Here is a 24,398-nt window from a genome sequence, read left to right on the forward strand (position 1 = left end):
TTTTAGTAGAGATGGGAGTTTCGCCATGTTGGTCAGGCTGGTCCTGACCTCAGGTGATCCGCCTGCCACAGCCTCCCAAAGTGCTGGGATTACAGGCGTGAGCCACCACGCCCACCCTGTTTATCTCATTTTTGATGTTGGAAAACTAAAATGGATAGGTAAAGGTTAAAGCTTTTAGTTAGGTTAAGGCCTAACATTTTAGTTAATTATTTGGTGATGACTCTAGGGTTCATATTATCATAATATATAAGACAAGTTTTATTTTCTTCTTAAATTTTTTTTTTGTACACCGTAAATGTATTCATTTTCATTTGTCATTGTTAAAAAAAAGAAGAGTTGACTCCTACCTCTACAGATTATTAACTACATCTCTAACACGGTCACCTCTATTTGCCTTTCACTTCCTCTGCCAATGACTGGTCTCAGATCACCAGTGGAACCTTTTCAAAAAATACACCATTGGCTCTATCTAGTTCTACTGATCTAAAATATCCACGTGTGGGCCAGGAGCACTGGCTCATGCCTGTAATCCCAGCATCTTGGGAGAGCGAGGAAGGAGGATCAGTTGAGCCCAGGAGTTTGAGACCAGCCTTAAATTTTTTTTTTTTAATCTACAGAGTGGTGGACATGACAACAGAGTCAACTGCATACAGTGGCATCAAGACAGTGGCTGTTTATATAGTTGTTCAGATGATAAACATATTGTGGAATGGAACGTACAGACATGCAAAGTAAAGTGGTGAGTAACATTCATGATATCAGGAAATGCAGTAGACGTGGATAAATGCTGGACTTGTGGGGAATGCAGACATTAATAAGGTTATAGGTTCCATTTTCAAAGAACTTTTAATCAAGTCGAGCATGCAAGATTTTAACACATAAAATACTAAAGCACATAAAATACATAAAATTACATAAAAGCTAAAAATGGTACAAAAGTAAAGCAACTGTATGAGAGATGTCACAAGGTAGCATGTGACTATTTGTCAGCTGAGTACAGTAGTGTTGGGAAGGCCTGGAGGAGGAGAAGGGATTTCAGTTGGATCTTCTAGGATAGGTAAGATTTGGATAGAGGAGGGTGGGAGAATCCTTTCAAGGGTGGAGAAAAGAAGTTGGGGAGATGGCAGGAGCAAATGCAGGGAGACAGGAATGTAAAAGATTGACTTGGCACAGAGCAAACTAATTCAGAGGAGGGACATACTAGGGGATAATGGATGGCAGATGATACGGGTCGAAGGATCCTAAGAGCCTGGCCTTGTGTCAGATAAAGATCATAGACCATTGATTATAGTTCAACCACCTGATCCTGAGGTTGGCCATATAGGAGATGCTTAGTAAATGTGGGCTGTTGAATATAGTTCCACCTATTGTGTAGTTGAGGACCCTCGTGAGGAAAATGATGCCCATGGTCCTGCATCTGCCAGAGAAGGGATTCTAATCCTGCTATTTTGAGTTCTGGTACAGTTGGGATTTTAGATTCTGTCTGGTATGCAAGAGAGAGCCATTGGCCAAGTGCAGTGGCTCACACCTGTAATCCCAGCACTTTGGGAGGCCAAGGTGGGAGGATTGCTTGAGACCAGACTGAACAACATAGAACCACCTCTCTACAAAAAAAAAAAAAAGTGGGTGTGGTGGCATGCATGGCCTGTGGCCCCAGATACGAGTCTGAAGTGGGAGGATTGCTTGAGCCTGGGAGGTTGAGGCTGTAGTGAGCCATGATTGTGCCACTGCACTTCAACCTGGGTGATAGAGCAAGACGCTGTCTCAAAAAAAAAAAAAAAAAAAGTCTGGGCTCAGTGGCCCACGCCTGTAATCCCAGCACTTTGGGAGACCTAGGTGGGAGGATCACGAGGTCAGGAGATCGAGACCATCCTGGCTAACATGGGGTACCGTCTCTACTAAAAAGACAAAAAAAATTAGCCGGGCGTGGTGGCGGGCGTCTGTAGTCCCAGCTACTCGGGAGGCTGAGGCAGGAGAATGGCGTGAACCCAGGAGGTGGAGCTTGTAGTGAGCCGAGATCACGCCACTGCACTCCAGCCTGGGCGACAGAGTGAGACTCCGTCTCAGAAAAAAAAAGCCACTGCAGGTCAGTGTCTCTGGGATAGAGTATTCAGAGTAATGCTTTAGGAAAAAGTAATCTGTCAGCAATGTGTAGAATTTAGGGGAGGGAGCTGGTCAAAGGCAGAGAAGGCAGATAGATTGTTACTGTAATCTGGTTGTAGGATGGTAAGTGTGGGAAGTTAAAATGGGAGTGATCGCAATCATTGAGTTGGGATATTGAGTTTAGTTTTCAGCTTTGCTAACTAGGCGAGTAAACCAATTTAGAGGGAGGATGTACTAGAGGGATAATGCATGGTAGAGGATAGAAATTATGGTCAGAAGAGATACATGGTTTTGGGGTTTTTAGACAAGTTGGCTTTGAAATAACATTATGTGAAAGATAAGACCCAGCAGACGGGGTGGTGCTGGAGGCTTAGAATTTAAGTGGGGGTTTGGGGTTGGAGATGCAGGCAAGTAAATCATCTCTCTCATGGCTCAGTGAGTATCTGTGCTCCATTTACTTGTAGCAGACATAGTAGTTTCTATGTTAGTAACCTGTTAGAAATGGCTGCAGAGATTCTGATCCAGTAGGTCTGGGGTAGGGCCTGTGTTACTGTATTCTGGATGAGAGGTCACAAAGATAGGTCCTTCACATAGGGACTAGTAATGTTCAAAGAGCCATTCAACACATTGTGCGCTTTATTGTATGTAATCATAAGCCTGTGAGGTGAACTTTAGCCCCACTTTGCTGTTTTGAAGTAGATTAAACAAGAGCCTGACCTCTCATACACTAAACTGTTGTCTCATAACTTCATTATGTTTCCAACTTCATTGTTAGCATTCTTATGCTGCCGTTACTTGATTTTGTTTTCTGTTCTAGACGCTATGTGTTGATTTTCTGTTGTGGAAGATGAGGATTTAGCTCTTACCTTCTTTTCCCCCTTCCAGTTCTCTCAATATTGTTGTATCAGTGTTTGATAAGCAGTATTTGTTTACATTATGACTAGTTAATTATTGTTACAGCTGAGCCTTAGACTTTCCTATGTTTAATATATTTTTTTGTACAAAATTTTGCTTTCTTGGGCTTTATAATTGCTTTGGTTTTTATTTCATTTTATTAGTTACTAGGTCATTCTCTATTAGTGGTATAAATCTTCTCAGTTGTTTCTGGACACATCAGTTAGTCAATTTTATTCATTTCTTGGAAAACTTCTCTGTCTTGTAAGTTCTGCTGAATGATGATTATCCCAAGATTTTCTTTTTTCTTTTCTTTCTTTTTCTTGAGATGGAGTTTCGCTCTTGTTGCCCAGCCTGGATTGCAATGGCACGATCTCAGCTCACTGCAACCTCTGCCTCCCAGTCTCAAGCGATTCTTCTGCCTCAGCCTCCCGAGTAGCTGGGATTACAGGCACCTGCCACCACGCCTGGCTAATTTTTTATTTTTAGTACAGACGAGGTTTCAGCATATTGGTCAGGCTGGTCTCGAACTCCTGACCTCAGATAATCCACCCGCCTCGGCCTCCCAAAGTGCTGGGATTACAGGTGTGAGCTACCATGCCTGGCCATGAATTATCTTCTTTTGTTCCTTACATCCTGTCTATTGTGGGTGTGTTTTCATTTGTTTGATTTGGCCTCTTTTATGTTTAAGGCATCCTTCAAATCACTGGAGATCCTGGGCTGCCTGTTGCTATTTGGAAACAAAGCATTAGAAAGCTGATTGGTGGCTGGGCGTGGTGGCTTATGCCTAAAATCTCAGCACTTTGGAAGGCTGAAGTGGAAGGATTGCTTGAGCTTAGGAGTTCGAGACTGTCCTGGGAAACAGTGAGAACCCCCTCTCTACAAAAATGAAAAAAATTAGCCAGGCATTGTGGTGTGTACCTGTAGTCCTAGCCACCTAAGAGGCTGGGGCAGGAGGGTTACTTGAGCTCAGGAGATCAAGGCTGCAGCGAGCTGTTACCTTGCTACTGCACTCTGCCTGGGCAACACAGTGAGACCCTGTTTGGGGGAAAAAATATTGGAAGGCTTAGTTGTAAGTGTGTGACTTTTCAATTGTTGTGCTTCATTTGTAGAGTGATTGGGAAGCCGTCAAATATCAATATGTGTAGGTCATTCCACTGGAACCAGTTACATTTCCCAGAGAGGAATTTTTTCATCTAGTGCTTCTTAAGGCTTAAATGTACATAACATCTTACTTGTGCATACAGATCTGATTTAGTAGGTGTAGCTAGGTTAGAGCTTGAGAGTGCATAATTCTCACAAGTTCCCAGATCATGCTGATTTATGCTTTGAGTTGCAAATCTCCTGAGGGATTAGGGTGTGGGGAGGATAGAAGGTATTATTAGCCTAACTAGCATTTTCAATACTGAGTGGGGAGGTAGATTAAGGAAGCTTATCAGCCTTTTCTAGGCAGGATGGCGACTGTGTCTTTTATATATGTATCAACATAGTGAATATATGTTGAATATTGAATGTAAATGAGAATTGAAGCTGTAGGAATCGATGATAAATTGGCAAAAATTTTAGAAGCCGATAAGGGTAAGGGAAAAGTTCTCTTGTACATTATAGCTGCATTTCTTTGATTATCAGTGAGGTTGAATGTTTCATGTTTATCAACAATTTGTATTTTTCCTATGAATTGCCTGTTTGCCTGTTTATATCCTTTGTCTATTTTTATTTTGAGCTCTTTTTCTTATTGATATGAAGGAGCTATTTGTGTATTGTGAGTATTAATCCTTTGTAATATATATTTTTGATACTTTTTTCTAGCTTTTTACATATATATACACATACTTGTGTGTGTATATATATATATATTATTATTATTATTATTATTATTTTTATTTTTTTTGAGACAGGGTCTCACTCCGTCATCCAGGTGGAGTACAGCAGTGGCGTCTCAGCTCACTGTAAACTCTGCCTCCGGGGTTCAAGCTATCCTCCCGTCTCAGCCTCCGGAGTACCTGGGATTGCAAGTGTTTGCCACCAGCCCTGGCTAATTTTTGTATTTTTAGTAGAGACAAGGTTTCACCATGTTGTTCAGGATGGTCCTGAACTCCTGGCCTCAAGTGATGCACCTGCCTTGGCCTCCCAAAGTGCTGAGATTACAGATGTGAGCCACTGCGCCTGGCCACTTTCTACTTATATTTTAATTTTATGACTTACTTGTGGAGCAGAAGTTTTATGTAATTAAGTCAGGTCTTTTTTTTTTTCTTTATAATTTCTGCTTTGTAATTGCTGTGGAAGACCTTTCTTAACCCCAGAATTATAAAAACATTCTCATACCCTGTTTAAATACTTTTAAATTTAATCAGTTAATTTTTTGCATGTGTGGCATAATGTAGGAATCTAATTTTGTTTTTCTAATGACTGATTTGACTTACTCCATTGTTGACTGGCAGAACCATACATTTTCTTCCACTTAATAACCTCTTTTTTTTTTTTTTTTTTTTTTTTGAGACGGAGTCTTGCTCTGTTGCCCAGGCTGGTGTGCAGTGGCGCAATCTCGAGCCCCGCCTCCCGGGTTCATGCCATTCTCCTGCCTCAGCCTCCTGAGTAGCTGGGACTATAGGTGTCCTCCACCACGCCTGGCTAATTTTATTGTATTTTTTAGTAGAGACAGGGTTTCACCATGTTAGCCAGGATGGTCTCGATCTCCTGACCTTGTGATCCGCCCACCTCGGCCTCCCAAAGTGCTGGGATTACAGGCGTGAGCCACCGTGCCCAGCCTCTTAATAACCTCTTTTGTTATTAAGGTTCCTGCTGTTACTTCCTTTTTTTTTTTTTTTTTTTTTTTTTTGGAGACAGAGTCTTGCTCTGTCACCCAGGCTGGAGTGCAGTGGTGCGATCTCGGTCCATTGCAGTCTCTGCCTCCTGGGCTCAAGCGATCCTACCATCTCAGCCTCCTGAGTAGCTGGGACTACTACACCATGCCTGGCTAATTTTTGTAGTTTTTGTAGAGTCAGGGTTACGCTATATTGCCCAGGCTGGTCTCGAACTCCTGGACTCAGGTGATCTGCCCACCTCGATCTCCCAAAGTGCTGGGATTACAGGCATGAGCCACCATGCCCAGCCCCTGCTGTTACTTCTTGATTTTATAAGTGAATAGCCAAGTTCCCTGTTGCCTATGACAGCATTAATATGTGTAACAAACAGCAAAGACTCAAGCTTCTAATCATATTTGAGGTAATGAAAAGGAATCATTTGTACCTAATTAATTTTTACCTGTCAGATTGGGGTGCATTCATGTGGATTTGGGGTAGAAATAACCTTTTTGGGTTGCAACTTTTGAGAAATCATTTGTGGTTTTTTTTTTTTTTTTTTTTTTTTTTGAGACAGAGTCTTGCTCTGTGCCCCAGGCTGGAGTGCAGTGGCACGATCTCGGCTCACTGCAAGCTCCGCCTCCCGGGTTCACGCCATTCTCCTGCCTCAGCCTCCCGAGTAGCTGGGACTACAGGCACCCGCCAACACACCCGGCTAACTTTTTGTATTTTTAGTAGAGACGGGGTTTCACCGTGTTAGCCAGGATGGTCTCGATCTCCTGACCTCGTGATCCGCCCGCCTCGGCCTCCCAAAGTGCTGGGATTACAGGCTTGAGCCACCGCGCCCGGCCATCATTTGTGTTATTAAGGGAATTAATTAAAGGCCAGCCTTCCAGAGAAAGCAAGAGTTGAGGTAGGGTTAGGATGGGCTTGGGGAGGTCTAGCCAATATGGAACTTTCCTGGACATGCACAAAGTTCATCTCCTGGGTCACAGGATGTACAACTACCCATTTTACATTCTTATCACTCTCACTCACCCATTTTCTGATACTTGTTGAGAATCTTTATCCCATGCCTGCCCAAGGGAGATTGTGCTGTGTTAAGGAACCCAATCAGTGAAGCTTTTTCACACTGGTATGTCCAGGGTTAGTTACCTGACACAAGCTTTTAGGGAATGTAATTGTCATAGGACCTGAGGCAATATTTTTAATGGTTGTTCAGTTTGTTTTTTTGTTATTTTCTGCTCTGAGTAAAGTTTTCTGTCATGTATTGAGATGCTTTTTTTTTCTCTTCACAATATAGCAAATGGAAAGGCGACAATAGCAGTGTCAGTTCCCTATGTATCAGCCCAGATGGAAAGATGTTGCTTTCAGCTGGTCGAACAATCAAACTGTGGGTTTTGGAGACCAAAGAAGTCTACAGGGTGAGCGAATCAAATTATTTGTAAGCATAAAAATTATAGAGTAAACACAGAGAAAGGCAGAAGTTTGAACCGTAAGATATTATTTTAAGAATACAAATTCTTCATTGTCAGGTACATCAAATAGTTTAGTGGATAAAAGTTAGCCTCCTAATCTGATTTGTTGATGTTAAAAAGAGTGGACATGTCTACTTCAAATGTGTTGGAAAAATGAATAGAACCAATATTCAAGAAACAAGATTTTTTTTTTTTTTTTTGAGATGGAGTCTCGCTCTGTCACCCAGGCTGGAGTGCAGTGGCGCAATCTCGGCTCACTGCAGGCTCCGCTTCCCGGGTTCATGCCATTCTCCTGCCTCAGCCTCCCGAGTAGCTGGGATTACAGGTGCCCGCCACCACACCTGGCTAATTTTTTGTATTTTTTAGTAGAGACAGGGTTTCACCGTGTTAGCCAGGATGGTTTCGATCTCCTGGCCTTGTGATCTGCCTGCCTCGGCCTCCCAAAGTGTTGGGATTACAGGCGTGAACCACCACGCCCAGCCGAAACAAGATTTTTTTAAAATTTAAATTTTATTATATACACCAACTATGTGTCCACAAAAAAGAAAAAGTTACCTTATAAAAAACAAAACAGATTTTGAGACAGGGTCTCTCTCTGTCGCCCAGGCTGGAGTGCAGTGACGCCATCATAGCTCACTGCAGCTTTGACCTCCCAGGCTCAAGCGATCATCTCACCTCAGCCTCCTGAGTAGCTGGGAATATAGGCGCTCACCACCAGGCTTAGCTCAAAAAAGATTTTCTTAATAAAAAAGTTTTTACTATGTGATGATTATGGTAATTTTGATTTCTAGCCTACATCCAGCATTTAGTCCACTTACTGTATTTGACTGTGGAGATTTAGTATTATATTTTTGGAGGAGGAAAAAGCTTTCACTCAGGGCTTACTGAACATTTGGTGCTGTGATGATGCCTTAATATTGTGGTTTCGACTCACTGAGAGTAAAATGAGGACCTACAATTCCTTGGCTGTGTCTGAGCACCCAAGAGTATGCCTTTTAAAATGGATAGAATTAAGTGAATCTTTAATTCAAGAATGTAAGAAATAAAGGTGTGGAGTGGTAGGGTCATAGGAGTTAGAAGGAACATCTAAATTTTCAGTATTTTCAGATGGATTTTTTTAAAAAGTGGGAGAATGATAGCACAAATAACCTTATTTGCTTAGAATTGAATTGAACAGTTACTTCATCGTGGAGCTCTCCTTTCCGATATGTATCACATATGGCTTGTTTTGATACATATATACTATTAATTTTTGTCCCTGCTTTGAATCGGCTCTCCTAACTGAGATTTAACTTTCTCTAGCATTTCACAGGACATGCAACGCCAGTTTCATCACTGATGTTCACTACCATCAGACCTCCTAATGAGAGCCAACCCTTTGATGGAATTACAGGTCTTTATTTCTTATCTGGAGCAGTACATGACCGGTTACTTAATGTCTGGTATGTAGTTCTTTTGGATTTGGGAGGTAGCATTGAAAGAATCTGTGAGAGCTTATGTAGTTAATGTAAATTATGAATATGGGACTTTATTTGTTGTATGTAATGTTGGATTTACATTGAGTCATAATAAAGAATTGAGCCTGCCTACAAAACAGATCTTTCTGAGAAAAAATTAAGTGCATTATGTAATAAAGCCTCCTGTGCTTGTTTAGTGATACAGTGGACTGAATGTTTTTGTGGTTGGGCAATTTAGAAATAACTTAAAAAGTTTAGAAAGACCTTTGATTTTGGAATGTATGGCACCACTGGGTTAATGCAGTAATGCCTGTTTATGGAGGGCATAAAATTGCTTGGCTGTCTCAGAATTTCCAGTAACTCCTTTTTGCAGTAGCTGCTATTAACTAGTTCCCTTTGAAACCTCTTTTAAAAGTAAAAATCAGGCTGGGCGCCATGGCTCATGCCTGTCATCCCAGCACTTTGGGAGGCTGAGGCGGGTGGATCACGAGGTCAAGAGATCGAGATCATCCTGGCCAACATGGTGAAACCCTGTTACTACTAAAAATACAAAAATTAGCTGGGCGTGGTGGCGCGGGCCTGTAGTCCCAGCTACTCGGGAAGCTGAGGCAGGAGAATTGCTTGGACTCGGGAGGCGGAGGTTGCAGTGAGCCGAGATCGCGTCACTGCACTCTAGCCTGGCGACAGAGCGAGACTCCGTCTCAAAAAAAAAAAAAATTGGTGATACAAAGTCATCAAGAAGTTTTTAAATAAATTTCCTGGATTTGATTGCAGCATCTGGTGGTGAAGTTGGCTTGAAAAAAAAAAAACCACCCTGCTGTTCATGGACAATTCTCATCTTAGTAATAATTAGTTGAGCATGCTCTTCACCATATAAAGTTACTATGAATTTATACAAGATAATACTCATTTAGAAGTGGTACTCATCCAATATGTATTCCTCAAAGAGGTAGTTGTGTGGGGGTCATAAGTCAAAATGTGGGCCCCTGTTTACCTTCAAAACCACCAGCAAAACCATAATTCCTAATTATGACTCTTGTAATTAAACGGATTTGGTTTTGTTTCGTGTTTGATTTTTGAGAAGAGCCAATGGAGATAAATCCTTTTAGTTTTAGAGGGTCTAACAATTACATAAGAAATTAGTAGTGCTAAAAAATTAAAATCTACTACCAGGGTCCCCTGGCATTACTGAGTTGCTTCAACCTCAAATGTTTTACCACTTAGGCTCCCTCGTACCTAGGAGTCTCCAGCTACAAAATTTCATAAGATAAAATAAAAGTTGCTTTATGTTAATCTTAAGAACCTGAATAGTGTCTATTATATGTGGGGGCTTCCTGGAATAAAGGAAGTAAACTTAAAATTAACACACACAAAATAAAAATATTAAAACCCATATTGAAAAGCTGCCCAATGAGCTCTGTAAATTTGCATGGGGATAGGTAGAGCAGGCCTAAAGTTCCCTGATAATTTCCTTTGAAAGACACATTTCTGAGAGGATATAACATTTGAAGGCTTCTTGCTGAATGAAGATTAAAAGATAAATCAAACCCCAGTACTATCTTCTGTTGATTAGTTAAGATACTGTGCATAGTGGTCTGATGGCACAGATTTTGAACATACATGAATGACTTCGTGTTAGAGTGAATCTTACTAAGAATTTTTGCATGAAAACATTTAGAATTTATCAAATCAACTCTTAATTTTCTTCTGAACTCCAAAGAAGCTGATTTGAATCATGTTTGTAAATCGTGTTTGTTATATATTATTTTTTAAAATTTGTACCTAAATTTTGAAAACAGCTATATTGAAGTATAGTTGACATGTAATGAACTGCACATACCAGAGTGTACAAACTGATGAGTTGTAACTTACATATACATTGTGAAACCCTCACCACAAACAAGATAATGAATGTGTTTCCTCATGTCTTCTTGTAATCTCTCAGAGACTTGTTGACAGGTTTTGGGCCATTACAAATAAAATTGCTATGGACATTTTTTGTGTACAAGTCTTTATATGGACATGTGATTTCATTTCTTTTGGGTAAATACCTAGGAGTGTAATGGCTGGATCATATGATAGGTGTACATTTAGCTTTTCAAGACATTGCCAGATTTTTTTTCAAAATGGTTGTGGCATTTTGCATTTTTACCAGCAGCATATGAAGATGGGAATTCCTTCACATTCTCATCAACACTTGGTATAGCATTTAATTTTAGCCATTCTAATAGGTGGGTAGTGGTATTTTGTGGTGTTAAATTGGCTTTCTCTAATGGCTGGGATGTTAAGATTCATGTTTTTGCATTATGGATATCCAGGGATCCCAGTATCATTTGTTGAAAAGATTATCTCTGCTGACTTGGTTTTGCATATACCCCTCCCCCTATAACCCCGAACACCTACACACACCCACGCATCCCTGCACCCACACGCTTATCCCTATATCGGTTCTCATTATTTATAGTTGTTAAGTCATATAAAGTCCCTATGAACACTGATTTAGTCAATAACATTACTCCTTGGAGAAATAGATTAGGTTCCCATGAGCCTCCAGTTGTAACATTTTTGTCATCTATTTATTTTTTTGTTTATATTATTTATATTGTAAAGGTAGCCAGCTTGTAACATTTTTGTCGTTAATATATAAAACCTTGTTTTACGTTTGTTTCTATTTAAAGATATTTAATGCATATGTTTTTGATTAACTTTGAATTCAGAGCACTACAACTCATGTCTGAGTGATGCTTATTTAACACACATTTTCACTGTAAGGCACATCCCAGCCTTCTTGTGCTTAGGAACACCATAGAGCACTTCAGAATTATGCTTGGGGGCCGTTTTAATTAGTGAAATCTCCAAGAAAGCACAAAAATGCAAAAAACATGGTACTAGGTGAACTACTTGTTGATAGTATGAGAGCTGCAGTGGGAAGGCAGAATATAGCTACCTTAGCTGAAGACGTTGAATGTGTTAGGCAACTCAGATTTTTCACTAGTCTGCATGACTGAAGGAGCATAAAATTGTTACAGTGATTTTGAGGTTACAAATAAAATTTTGCAAAAGATGACTTTGCAAATAAGGAATCCATGAGTAATGACAATCAACTGCATATGTGTGTATATATAGGTCTGTTTCTGTGCTCTTTACTCAATACTGTTATAATGTTAATTCTCCCCAAATTGACCTACAGATTCAATGCAGACCCAATCAAAATCTTAGCAGGCGTTTTTTGAGAAATTGACAAACTGATTCTGAAATTCAAATGGAAATACAAATGACAATAGGCAAAATCATTTTGAAAAAGAAGAAAAACATTGGAGGACTAAGATTGATTTCAAGACCTATTATCAAGCGGCACTAATCATGACAGTGTGGTATTAGTATCAAGGTTGACAAACAGATCAATAGAAAAAAACAGAGAATGTTACTCATTGTTTAAATCTGCCACAAATGCATTATTGCTTTCTCTTTTCTCAAGCAACCATGTTATATGGTAGTGACATGGATGCTTCTGTTGTTTTGATCTTTAGTCACTTTACTAGTTTTCAAAAGATGACAAAGCTATTGGGAATCTCATGTACTGATCTCCGTGCCTCCTTAGGTGTTTGCCTTTTTAGGAAATAAATTAAATCTGTCTTGCTATCTAATTGCTGGTTTTGTTATCTAGGCAGGTCCGATCAGAAAACAAAGAAAAGAGTGCAGTGATGTCATTTACAGTTACCGATGAACCTGTCTATATTGACTTAACTTTGTCAGAAAACAAAGAAGAGGTAAATGGCTCGATTTTTGAGAATTTGTTTTTGGGTTTCACAGATGTTATTTTTACAGTCAAGGTTTTGATGATTTAATGACTTGAGAAGTAGAGAGGACCTGAGGGAGTAACAACAAACTGTAACAAATTTTAGACTGTTCAAAAGAACTTAAATCACCATAATAATCTCTTATGAGGGAAGGGAAAAGTTTGTACAGGACGGTAGTAAATTCAGGAATTCATTATGTGAATTAAGAAAAGTTGTTCAGATGGATTTGTTACTAGGAGTATGTATATATGATTCTTTAATCAGATGAAATTGTTGGTGATAGCTCCTAACTAAGGTGTATGTGTGTGTGTGTATGTGTATATATATATATATATTTTTTTTAATCTCTTTGAGACGGAGTTTTGCTCTTGTTGCCCAGGCTGGAGTGCAATGGCGCGGTCGTGGCTAACCACAACCTCCGCCTCCCGGGTTCAAGCAACTCTCCTGCCTCAGCCTCCCGAGTAGCTGGGATTACAGGCATGTGCCACCATGCCTGGCTAATTTTGTATTTTTTAGTAGAGATGGGGTTTCTCCATGTTGGTCAGGCTGGTCTTGAACTCCAACCTCAGGTGATCTGCCTGCCTCAGCCTCCCAAAGTGCTGGGATTACAGGTGTGAGCCACCATGCCCAGCCTATATATGTATATATTTTATAAGAGTGACGTCCTCTTGTTTGCTGCCTATAAAAAAAGAATTTTTCATGTAAAAATTAAAAGGATTAAACCTGTTGTCATTGAAGTACTTGCTGTTTCTGTTTTGACTAAAGCTTTGCAGGATTTTGATTTGCACAGAATCCCACGTTTCTAATGCAAGTTAAGGATATTTCACTTTTAACTCAATTTAGTTTTGAAATGCATATTTTGCATTAACCTCTAGGATTTAGAGATGATCATCATGTTTTAATACTTTAAAAAAGTGTTTCAGGGGAAAAAGCATTGGTTTAAAACTAAAAAAATTTTGGTTTAATGTTTCTGGCTGGGTGTGGTGGATAACTTGAGCCCAGGAGTTCAGGACCAGCCTGGGCAACATTGCGAGACCCTGTCTCTACAAAAGATAAAAAAATTAGCTGGGCATGGTGGCATGCACCGGTGGTCCCACATACTTGGGAGGCTGTGGTGGGAAGAATAACTGAGCCTGGGAGGTTGAAGCTGTAGTGAGCTATGATCCTGCCACTGCATTCCAGCCTGGGTGACAGTGAGACCCCGTCTCAGTAAATAAGTGAATAAATACATATAGCTTCTGTTGCTAATAAACTTGGCTTTCTAATATGAAGTGGGGGCCCTTGATGATCAGATCAGTGATTCCCTATAAAGATTTTTGTCTTTAAGAAAACTAGTAGTTGGGCGCTGTGGCTCACGCCTGTAATCCCAGCACTTTGGGAGGCCGAGGTGGGTGGATCACGAGGTTAGGAGATCGAGACCACGGTGAAACCCCGTCTCTACTAAAAACACAAAAAATTAGCCGGGCCTGGTGGTGGGCGCCTGTAGTCCCAGCTACTTGGGAGGCTGAGGCAGGAGAATGCCGTGAACCTGGGAGGCGGAGCTTGCAGTGAGCTGAGATAGTGCCACTGCACTACAGCCTGGGCGACCGAGCGAGACTCCATCTCAAAAAAAAAAAAAAAAAAAAAAAGAAAACTAGTAGGAATCCTACATTTAATTACAATAATGATTTAATGTTATTATAAAGTTGGACACGCTTGTGTACATTCAGTGTGATCAGTGCCGTCACTATTCTGATGATTGGACATTCTGATCATAGGGAACTGATGAGAAACAGTTTGGTATTTTCCCCTATAACTTTTTTTTTTTTTTTTTGAGACAGAGTCTCTCTCTGTCGCCCAGGCTGGAGTGCAGCGGTGCAGTCTTGGCTCACTGCAACTTCCGCCCCCTGGGTTCAAGCAGTTCTCTTGCCTCAGCCTCCCTAGTAGCTGAAATTGTAGACTGCACTACCACGCCTGGCTAATTTTTGTACTTTAGTAGAGACAGGGTTTTGCCATGTTGGCCAGCCTGGTTTCGAACTCCTGGCCTTGAGTCTTGAGTGATCCGCCTGTCTCGGCCTCCCAAAGTGCTGTAATTACAGGTGTGAGCCACCGTGCCTGGCCTCCTATGACTATAAAATAAAGAGGTTGATTTAACTTGAAGTGACTTTCTAAAAAAAAAAAAAAAAAAAATTTTTTTTTCCTTTTTTTTTTTTTTTTCTTTTTTTGGAGACGGGGTCTTTCTCTGTCACCCAGCCTGGAGTGTAGTGGTGTGATCTGGGCTCACTGCAACCTCTGCTTCCCAGGTTCAAGTGATCCTTCTGCCTCCGTATCCCAAGTAGCTGGGACTACAGGTGCATATCACCACGCCTGGCTAATTTTTATATTTTTCTAGTAGAGATGGGGTTTTGCCACGTTGGGAAGGCTGGTTTTGAACTCCTGACCTCAAGCGATCTGCCCACCTTGGCCTCCCAAAGTGCTAGGATTACAGGCATAAGCCACCCCACTCGACCAAAAGTTTTAAACCTTTATTTGTGTGTGTGTGATTTTTAGAGGTAGGTTCTTTAATTCTAAATACGAGTAATTTATGGAAGAAAGGTCACTTTCCTTGTTGTAGCAAAACTTGCCACTAGTCTATGTAGAGAATAGACTGAGGGATTTTTTTTGTTTGTTTGTTTTTTGTTTTTGAGACAGAGTCTCCCTCTGTCAGCCAGGCTGGAGTGTAGTGGTATGATCTCAGCTCACTGCACCCTCTGCCTCACAGGTTCGAACAATTGTCCTGCCTCATCCTCCTGGGTAGCTGGTACTACAGGTGTGCACCATCATGCCCGGCTAATTTTTGTATTTTTAGCAGAGATGGGGTTTCACCATGTTGGCCAGGCTGGTCTTGAACTCCTGACCTCAGGTGTTCTGCCCGCCTTGGCCTCACAAAGTGCTGGGATTACAGGTGTGAGCCATTGCGCCCGGGCAAGACTGAGTTTTTACTTTCTCTTTTTCTGACTGAATTCTGTTGCTACTTTTAGATTTAACTTTAGGTTTGATTCAGAGTTTATCTTGGAATACTATTGGCATTATATTTAAAATTATCAATAATAAAGGAGGGAGCAGAACTTTTAAAAAAAAATTTTTTTTTCCCCCCGAGACGGAGTCTTGCTTTGTCACCAGGCTGGAGTGCAGTGGCACAATCTTAGCTCACTGCAACCTCTGCCTCCCGGGTTCAAGCGATTCTCCTGCCTCAGCCTCCTGAGTAGCTGGGACTACAGGTGCATGCCACCATGCCCAGCTAATTTTTGTATTTTTAGTAGAGACGGGGTTTCACCATGTTGGCCAGGATGGTCTTGATCTCTTGACCTTGTGATTAGCCTGCCTCGGCCTCCCAAAGTGCTGGGTTTACAGGCGTGAGCCACTGTGCCCAGCCTTTTAAATGATTTTTTTTTAAGATATTAAACTAGGAATGATGGATCAGGAAGCCAAGTTCTAATTCTGGCACTTCATATAAGATTGTACTTAACAGCAGTAAGTTAGAATTAAAATTCCAAAACAAAACTTTGATTATGATATTGCAGAATAATCTGCTTATTTTATCTTCAAAAGTTACCAACCTCTCTACAGACAGTTAGATTTGGATGCCTGTCAGTTGGAGTTGCAGAACGGGGAATAGAAAATTTGATGGCAGGGAAATGATCTCTTCCCCTAAACTTTGTTTTTCTTTTTCTTTTTTGAGATGGGGTTTCACCCTGTTGCCCAGGCTGGAGTGCAGTGGTGCCATCAAGGCTCACTCTTGCCTTGATCTCCCTGGGCTCAAGTGATCCCACCCCAGTCTTGTGAGTAACTGGGACCACAGGCATGTGCCCACCATACCCTGCTAATTTTTATTGTATTTTTTGTGCAAATGGGGTTTCACTATATTTCCTAGTCTGGTCTCGAACTTCTAGGCTCGAACTTCTAGGCTTCTATCTCCTGCCTCGGCCAAAGTGCTGGGATTACAGGCCTGAGCCATTGTGTCTGGCCCTCCTCTGACAACTGCCATGTAGCACTAAACCTCAGAAAGAATGAAATTTTCTTTAATAAAATCTCTCCTTTCTGAGACTTCTTACTTTTAAATACACCAGTAAAGAATTTTAAACATTTTCAAAGTTGTTTTCACAATGAAAGTTAGTCTCTTTTTTCTAGTTTTTAATTGATATATTACAGTTGTGCAAAATTAGTCTTAAAACACTTTATATATTTCATTTTCTCTCAATGTATTGGCTACTCCCTGAATTCTCTCATTACCTTTATAGCTAGAGTAGGAATAGCAGTGTTTTGGAAGTGCTTTCATTTAAGCTTTCTTTAAGAAAGTTCCAGAACTTTAAAAAATGAGCTTTAGAGAGGCTGACAGCAAGAGTCTGGTAGGTAGGAGCATGCAGAGAGCCTAGGCCACTCACATTGATAGTGGATGGAGGGAGAGAGGCGGTGAGGACTTACAACATCCCTTTCTAGGTGGATAGGGGCATCTCCAGACAGCTTAGGCCACTTACATTGACAGGGGATGGAGGAAGAGAGGTGATGAGGTCTTACAACACCCCGTCCTAGCCATACAGGCAAATTGGCTTTTTCTCTATTCCCGGCACGAGGGGCATGTCAGCTCCATGTTGCCAGCCTTTGCACTTGGTAGTAACTTTGTTCATCTAACTTCGAGGGCTCATTCTCCTTGACTGTTATCTTCTTGGCTTAAACATTTATCTAGAATCTTTTTTTTTTTTTTATACTTTAAGTTTTAGGGTACATGTGCACAATGTGCAGGTTTGTTACATATGTATACATGTGCCATGTTGGAGTGCTGCACCCATTAACTCGTCATTTAGCATTAGGTATATCTCCTAATGCTATCCCTCCCCCCTCCCCCCTATCTAGAATCTTGACACCACCACCACTAATGGTTATTTTGACAGAGGTAATTATTTTTAAATGGATTCTTGCTTTTTTTTTTTCTGGTTATGTGATGGGGTGGGAAGTAGAGCTGAGTTTTCATAAGTTAGATTGGGGACTGGAGTATGTTATCCATTGTAATACGTTGGTTACATTTTTCTTTTAGCCTGTCAAGTTGGCTGTTGTTTGCAGAGATGGTCAAGTTCATCTTTTTGAACACATATTAAATGGGTAAGTAAGAAATTTTCCAAGTAAGAAATTTGTTTCTTTCCCTGACTTGTTACTTGGTCATACTCCTACCTGGTTATTCTTTGCATGATATTACTATTCAGCTAGATTATTTTGAAAGCATTTTTCTTTATCCACATGACTATATACATTGCCAGTTAAAACTGGGTGTCAAATTTATATATTTGTGATTAGGAGAGTGGCTTTTTATGATGTATCCTTAGTACATGTTGGATAATTCTAATGATATATTTCAGAAGAAAGTGGCTCAGTTGGAGAGATTCACTTGTGAACCTTGATGATGTTTTATTTGTCTTTGAGCGTGCTTTACTTCCCCTTGCCAGTGCTGTTGTTTTGATAGACAGAGGGGAGTATTGTTGTTAGGCTGTGTAGCAGTCATAGACCAGGAGTCAGCAAACTGGCTTGCAGGCCACATTCAATGGAGACCATTTGTGGTCTGGAGAACCTGAAATTTTTATTATTTTGCCCTTTTCAGAAAACTTGCCAAACCTTGTCGTTATACTGTAAACATGGTCTGAGACTCAGTTTTGCACACAAATTTTGTTAAGCTTTAAAATGGTTTTAACCTCTTGTTGTCAGTTGGCACCCTTTTTTTAAAATACCAGTATAGGAATTTATTTAAATATAAACAGATTATGAAAAAAGTGTATGCTCATTTCAAAACACCCAGGATGCCCAAACACTTGATTTTAAAACCTGAGTCTCCCTCCATTGAGTTCTGCTCCTGTAGGTAACTGTTAACGTTTTAGTGTGTAACTCTTGAAGCTTTTATTGAAGGATGTGTGTACCTGGAATGTATAATTGAGACTCAGAAGAAGTGGGGCCCAAAGGTAGCTGGCCACAGCGAGGACTCCCTGGGCAGTGGCAAGCCATTGAAGGATTTCAAGCAGAGGATTCGATGAGCTTTGGCCTGAGTTTTAAGACAGTCGTTCATTGAGAATAGACTATAGAGAGCGAAAGGCTAAAGCAGAGACCCCAAATCCTGGGTCTAGACATAATTGTGGAGTCAGGATGATAGGAGGAGTAAGTTGGAAAGATAGGGATCATGAGATGCTTACACCTGGGATATTATGCAGGATGTACACTTGTGGAGAATAAGTGGTAATATGTGTAGGGTGTGAGGAGTTTGTGGCTGAAATACAGTGAGGGGCATGTTCATTTGAGAAAGGAGTTGACAGATCAGAGTGTCCGAAGTGTCCACCAACCTGGACACTGGGTGTGGAAACCACTAAGAAAGGAATTCATTTAGAGTAATGTTAGAAGTAATGACCTCAAGCCACTGAAATCTTTAAGAAATGTGGATGGTGGCAGATATCATTGAATGACGGCAGGAGGGAGCGGTAGCTGGTATCTGGTGACAACAATTGAAAAGATTTTAGGGATGAAAAAGGGATAGACTGTTGTCTTGAAATGTCAGTGAAGAACAGGGAACTCATTTATATCATGTCCAAGGCCCCTGACACAAATGATATGGGAGAGAAAACAGGTACAAGTTGGGAGGGCTGCAGGGACAAGCCAGGGTAGAGGAAGAATGTGAAGAGAGCCCCTAGAGAAGCCATTGAGGACATAATTTTGCTGCTGGAACTACACTCCAGAGGCTTGCTGAGGCTTTTGGGGGTTGGGAGAAACTGGAGACGGGACTGACTGGAACAGGGCATGGACAGAACCATACAGGACCTGAAGTACAGGGTGGCAAGAGAACGTTTGGCAGCTTGGGGCTTCTTGGCGGGGCCTGAGAAAATGGGACAGAGGGGGAAGTAGGTCTCCAGGCTGATTTTGGTGGTGAGGTTTTGAGCATAGGTAGAGGTAGGTGAGGTCTTGAAAGGAGCACTCATGCTCCGGAGATCCAGGTGACTCTTGATGGCAGTATAGAGGCTAGAGGAGGGTCACATTTCATGACTTGACGTCAGTTCCAGAGAGTTAGTATGAGACGTTTTTTCAAATTCTTTAATCTCATTTCCCCCTCCATTTCTAGGTACTGCAAAAAGCCTTTGACTTCAAACTGCACAATTCAGATAGCAACACCTGGGAAAGGCAAGAAATCAACACCAAAACCCATCCCTATTCTAGCTGCTGGTTTTTGCTCAGACAAAATGTCATTGTTGCTTGTATATGGCAGTTGGTTTCAGCCTACTATTGAGCGAGTGGTACGTAGCTGCTACTCTGGAGTAAAGCAATATAGCATCCCTGTGTCCATGGAAGAGAGTGATTTTAAAAATAACAACATTGGTCTTTAGGATAAATAATATATTCTTTTTTAATTAAAGAATTTCTTCATGGAGTGATTTAATTTTGAGAGCTCTATATCCAACATAATTTAACACCTGGTCAGTTATTGTTTCAGTTATTTATATCAGCCCTCTCCCTTGGTATTATGTTTTAAAAATCTAGTGTATATTTTGCACTTCTAGCACATCTCATTTTGGACATTTCAAGTGCTCAGTGCCACATGTTCCTAGTGTCTTACTAGTTGGTCAGTACAGGTATGACTTACGTTGAATTTTGCCTAGTTACGAAGATACAAATCTTAATAATAGGATCTCTTAGTATTAGCACTCATTGGATTTTCTAAGTGGAAATGTAATGGGCAGTGCAATGATTTAACATTGTTTACTACAGACATTTCTGTGAAGACTTGTGAGTTATCGTAAGCATGTACAATAGGTTATTTCTTAAGCTTGCATTTAAAATACTTTTACTTAGTATGATCCTCAGCAAGACTATGAGTGGAATATTACATGCCCACACAAGCATACATGCATATGGTTTAATAAAAAAAAAAATAAAGGAGAAAAGTGTTAAGCTGTAAACATGGCTCCTTGCCATATGTGAATTCCATCCCTCTCTGGTTGCAGCCATTGTTGACTATTTTTTTGCATCTTTCCCAATATTGATTAATTACATGGGGATATAGAATTATGTATCACTTTAAATCTATTGGTTTGCTGCATCTGACTCCCCTGATCCTACTTAATATCGTGTCAGGAGATACAGATGCATTTTGTTAATCATCAGTGCTACCTTTGACTTGCTTATGGAAAGGACAATAGGAGAGTTAAGAGTAGAACCATTTACTATTTTGAGCACAGACTGTTTCTTAAAAGGATGATGAACTGATACGTTTTCTTTAAAACCTGTTACGTTTAAAAATTCTGTTGACCTTTAAAAAATAAATGTGAAAAATTCAAGCAGTTCATAGCTGAGGGAAGTAAACCTTGGTACCCAATGTCTTCAGAGTTATACCATTTTTCTTAACTGCCATCAGTCTGAGTGGTGATTGTGGTTAACAATTGAGTGTGGAAGCCTTCCATACTTTTTAATATTTTATAAAAATGCACAAGTAGTCATTTATTTTTCATTTTGTTCTTATTCCCAGTTGCTTTGTTTGACACTGTCTTTTTTTTTCTTTCCTCTCATCTTCCCCTTTAAAAAAAATACATTTTCAGGCTTTAAACACCAGAGAACCTCATATGTGTTTAGTAAGAGATATTTCAAACTGCTGGGCCCCCAGAGTAGAAACAGCTATAACAAAGGTGAGTACATTACACATTTGAAGTTTTAAGAAAAAGGGTATATCTTTGGGTGAATTTGGGTGAATGGAACTGTTACTTAGTATTATGGTTAAACTGAGTATCTTTTTATTCTTTAATATCTTTATTCTCTTATAAATTTTGTAGGATTATGGTTTTAGATGTCAAGATTGTACTCTTGATTTGTTGAGTGAATGAGTGAATAGAAGACTAGCAGTTGAAGACCTTGGATGTGGTTCTTCCCTGCCCACCATGCATGATCATCTGGGCCAGGAAGAATGTAGGGATAAATATCAATATCATATTTATCAATAGATAGTTTTTATCAATCTCAGTACTTAAAAGAGCATTACTTTGCTGAGAGGAATGCTGTATTTCAGGGTGTAATAAAACTGTCATGGGGCTAGAATTTAATACCACAAAAGCATAGGAGCATCATCATGGTGCTCCATTTTGCGTATAACTTGGTCTCTACATGTAGGGGACGTGTTTCGTGGTTTAGTGAGAAAGGGAAAGCCAAGACATGCTATGATGACATCCATATGGTTTCGCTGCTGGCTGAGTTTCAGAGATGACACCTTTCTCTTGGCTGTCTGAGCATTTCTGGCAGAGATTGAATTCTGGAGGTAGTTGTAAAATGTGTAACTTCACTTTTTAAATTTTTAAAAATCATTGTGTCCTTATGTAATCTGTAGTTTTTTAAAGCCAGTTGAATTTAGTAGTGGGGGCTTGTATACCAACGTTAGTGACACTAAATATTTAATAAGTTCTGATAACCAACTACTGTCAGGCCAGTCGGATTTTACTCTTATGTGGTATTGTAAGCTTTAAATTCACAGTCTTTCCGATTGTCACTTAAAAAGTTTGTCAACATTCAATTTAAAATACATCTTAAATTGATGTCAAATTAATTATATTGCATTTTTCCAATAGAGGAGTCCTTTAAAAACTGTTTTCTCATTGAGGATACATAAGGACTAAGGTATGATTTCGTTTTTCACACTTTGGCTATTCCTGTTGAACAGGTGAGGACACCAGTGATGAATTCTGAAGCAAAAGTTCTGGTGCCTGGGATTCCTGGTCATCATGCAGCTATCAAGCCCGCTCCTCCACAAACCGAGCAAGTAGAGAGCAAGAGGAAATCAGGGGGAAATGAGGTAATGCAACCACTTTGACCATATATTTGAGTTTGTGATTTAAAATTACTGGGAAATTCTAACAAGTGTGTTGGATAGAGCCAAAGTTAAATCTTTAGAAATTTACTGAGATTTCTCCTGTTATGCTCTTTTATCTTCACCATCATAGGTTTCATAATTCTAGATTGTCATCTTTGTTTAACAGAGAAGATGGAACCTTCAGTAACTAAAGAGGGTGCTGTTTTGGCTGTTAGTTAGTAGTTAGCTGGGTAACATAAAATGGAGTAAGTCAAGCCAGGACTTGCTGTGATGACTATCGTTGGGTTTCGCATGTTGCTGAGTTCCAGTGATGCCTCTTTTCTCTTGGCTGTCTGAGCAGTCCTGGCTAACTAAGTGCCAGTTGGTCTCTAAAAGTGATAGTCATTATAACTGTGTAAGTGTTTATGATTTTCATTTTTTTCTCAGTTCCCAAAATCCTTTGTGGTTACTGTACATGTCTGTGCAGAGTTGTTTTTTATCTTCCATTGACATTCTTCCCTCTTACATAAGGAATCTGGAATTTTAACTGTTTCATTCTTACAGAAATACTATGTTTCTTTAGCTGATTTTACTTTAATTTGTATTCTTTTTTTTTCTTTGTCCAATTTTTGAAGGATCATTTAGCTGATTTTAAATGTGTTTATTGGGTGGTGGGCTGGGGATAACATAGCTTCATAAAACATGCTCATAACATGTTCATAAAAATTATTCCTCAGTTACATGATAGCTGACTTTAAAAATAAAGTGCCAACTTTCTTTGGCCTAGTTTCAACTTTTTAATTTCCCCATGTCCTTTTTAATCTTTTTTTGTGTTAGGATAAACCAAGCACATCTGTTTGCTATGTTAGTCATAGAACAAATTTCTTTTTGATAACCAAGAGGCTGACAGAACATGTTAGACTTGATTTAATCAGGAATCAGTTCTATACAATTGAGGGTGTTTGTTGTTGTTGTTGTTGTTCGTTTGTTTTTTGGAGATAGGGTCTCATTCTGTCACCCAGACTGGGGTGCAGTGGTTTGATCTCGGCTCACTGCAACCTCCACCTCCTGGGCTCAAGTGATCCTCCCACCTCAGCCTCTCGAGCAGCTGGGACCATAGATGCATGCTACTATGCCCGGCTAATTTTTTTGTAGAGACAGGGTTTTGCCATGTTGCCCAGGCAGGTCTCGAACACCTAGGCTCAAGTGATCTGCCTGCCTCAGCCTCCCAGAGTGCTGAGATTACAGGTGAGAGGGTGAGAGCCACCAGACCCAGACCACAGTTGAGTTTTTGTATAGCAAATTGCATCATGTTTATTTACACATAAATGTGAAGTATTTATCAAGGAAGGACACTTAGTTATAGTATAGCATATTCTACTTAATAAATCATTTGGCGCTCACTGTTAAAAATAGGAAGACTTTTTTTTATTAATTTTTTTTTGCACACAAAACAACATTTTCTAAAAATACATACAAACAAAAAGATGTGTATCAAACAAATTAGGAAGGTTGCACATGGGAAGTCTGGGAATAGAAATGGGTGGGAACCAAAATAAATGAGAGAGGGACTTTATATGGATCAGTGATAACAGCTCAATCCTCCATTTGACAAAGAAGAAGGAGAAGGAAGAGGCAGAAAAAGAAAGTGGGATAAAGGATCAGAAAGGGAGGAAAATAGAAAAAATTAGAGTATGACTCCAGGGTAGACCTGTTTCGTTGTCACTGGGTTGGTTGGTTGGTTTGTCTGTTGTATTTTTCATATGTTTCGCCATGTTGGCCAGACTGGTCTCGAACTCCCAGCCTGAAGTTATCAACCCGCCTCGGCCCGCCAGAGTGCCAGGACCACAGGCGTGAGCCACCACGTCCAGCCCCCACATTGCTTCTGGCCTCTGTGGTAGACCTCCCAGACAGGGCGGTCAGGCAGAGGCGCTCCCCACATCCCAGACGGGGCGGCCAGGCAGAGGCGCTCCTCACTTCCCAGACGGGGCGGCCAGGCAGAGATGCTCCCCACTTCTTCCTAGATGGGGCGGCCGGGCAGAGGT

General features: G+C 40.4%; 1 protein-coding gene and 3 non-coding genes across 4 annotated transcripts in view; all 4 read left to right on the forward strand.

Moving 5' to 3' along the window:
- Positions 1 to 24,398, forward strand: part of WDR43 (WD repeat domain 43) — a 62,543-nt gene that overhangs the window by 11,380 nt on the left and 26,765 nt on the right. The window contains exons 3-10 of the mRNA XM_032172597.2: positions 618 to 739; positions 7,102 to 7,222; positions 8,579 to 8,718; positions 12,401 to 12,503; positions 17,587 to 17,651; positions 19,645 to 19,816; positions 21,116 to 21,202; positions 22,225 to 22,356. Of these exons, the coding sequence (XP_032028488.1) occupies positions 618 to 739; positions 7,102 to 7,222; positions 8,579 to 8,718; positions 12,401 to 12,503; positions 17,587 to 17,651; positions 19,645 to 19,816; positions 21,116 to 21,202; positions 22,225 to 22,356 (942 nt within the window). The remainder of the gene's footprint in view (positions 1 to 617; positions 740 to 7,101; positions 7,223 to 8,578; positions 8,719 to 12,400; positions 12,504 to 17,586; positions 17,652 to 19,644; positions 19,817 to 21,115; positions 21,203 to 22,224; positions 22,357 to 24,398) is intronic.
- Positions 8,172 to 8,256, forward strand: LOC116481335 (small nucleolar RNA SNORD53/SNORD92). The gene has a single exon (XR_004251502.1). It is a non-coding gene; the product is annotated as a small nucleolar RNA SNORD53/SNORD92 (small nucleolar RNA).
- LOC116481333 (small nucleolar RNA SNORD53/SNORD92) lies at positions 21,723 to 21,800 on the forward strand. Its single transcript, XR_004251500.1, has one exon. It is a non-coding gene; the product is annotated as a small nucleolar RNA SNORD53/SNORD92 (small nucleolar RNA).
- Positions 22,637 to 22,714, forward strand: LOC116481334 (small nucleolar RNA SNORD53/SNORD92). Its single transcript, XR_004251501.1, has one exon. It is a non-coding gene; the product is annotated as a small nucleolar RNA SNORD53/SNORD92 (small nucleolar RNA).

The sequence above is a fragment of the Hylobates moloch genome, unplaced genomic scaffold (assembly GCF_009828535.3).
Source record: "Hylobates moloch isolate HMO894 unplaced genomic scaffold, HMol_V3 SCAFFOLD_13, whole genome shotgun sequence".
NCBI classification, from domain to species: Eukaryota; Metazoa; Chordata; class Mammalia; order Primates; family Hylobatidae; genus Hylobates; species Hylobates moloch.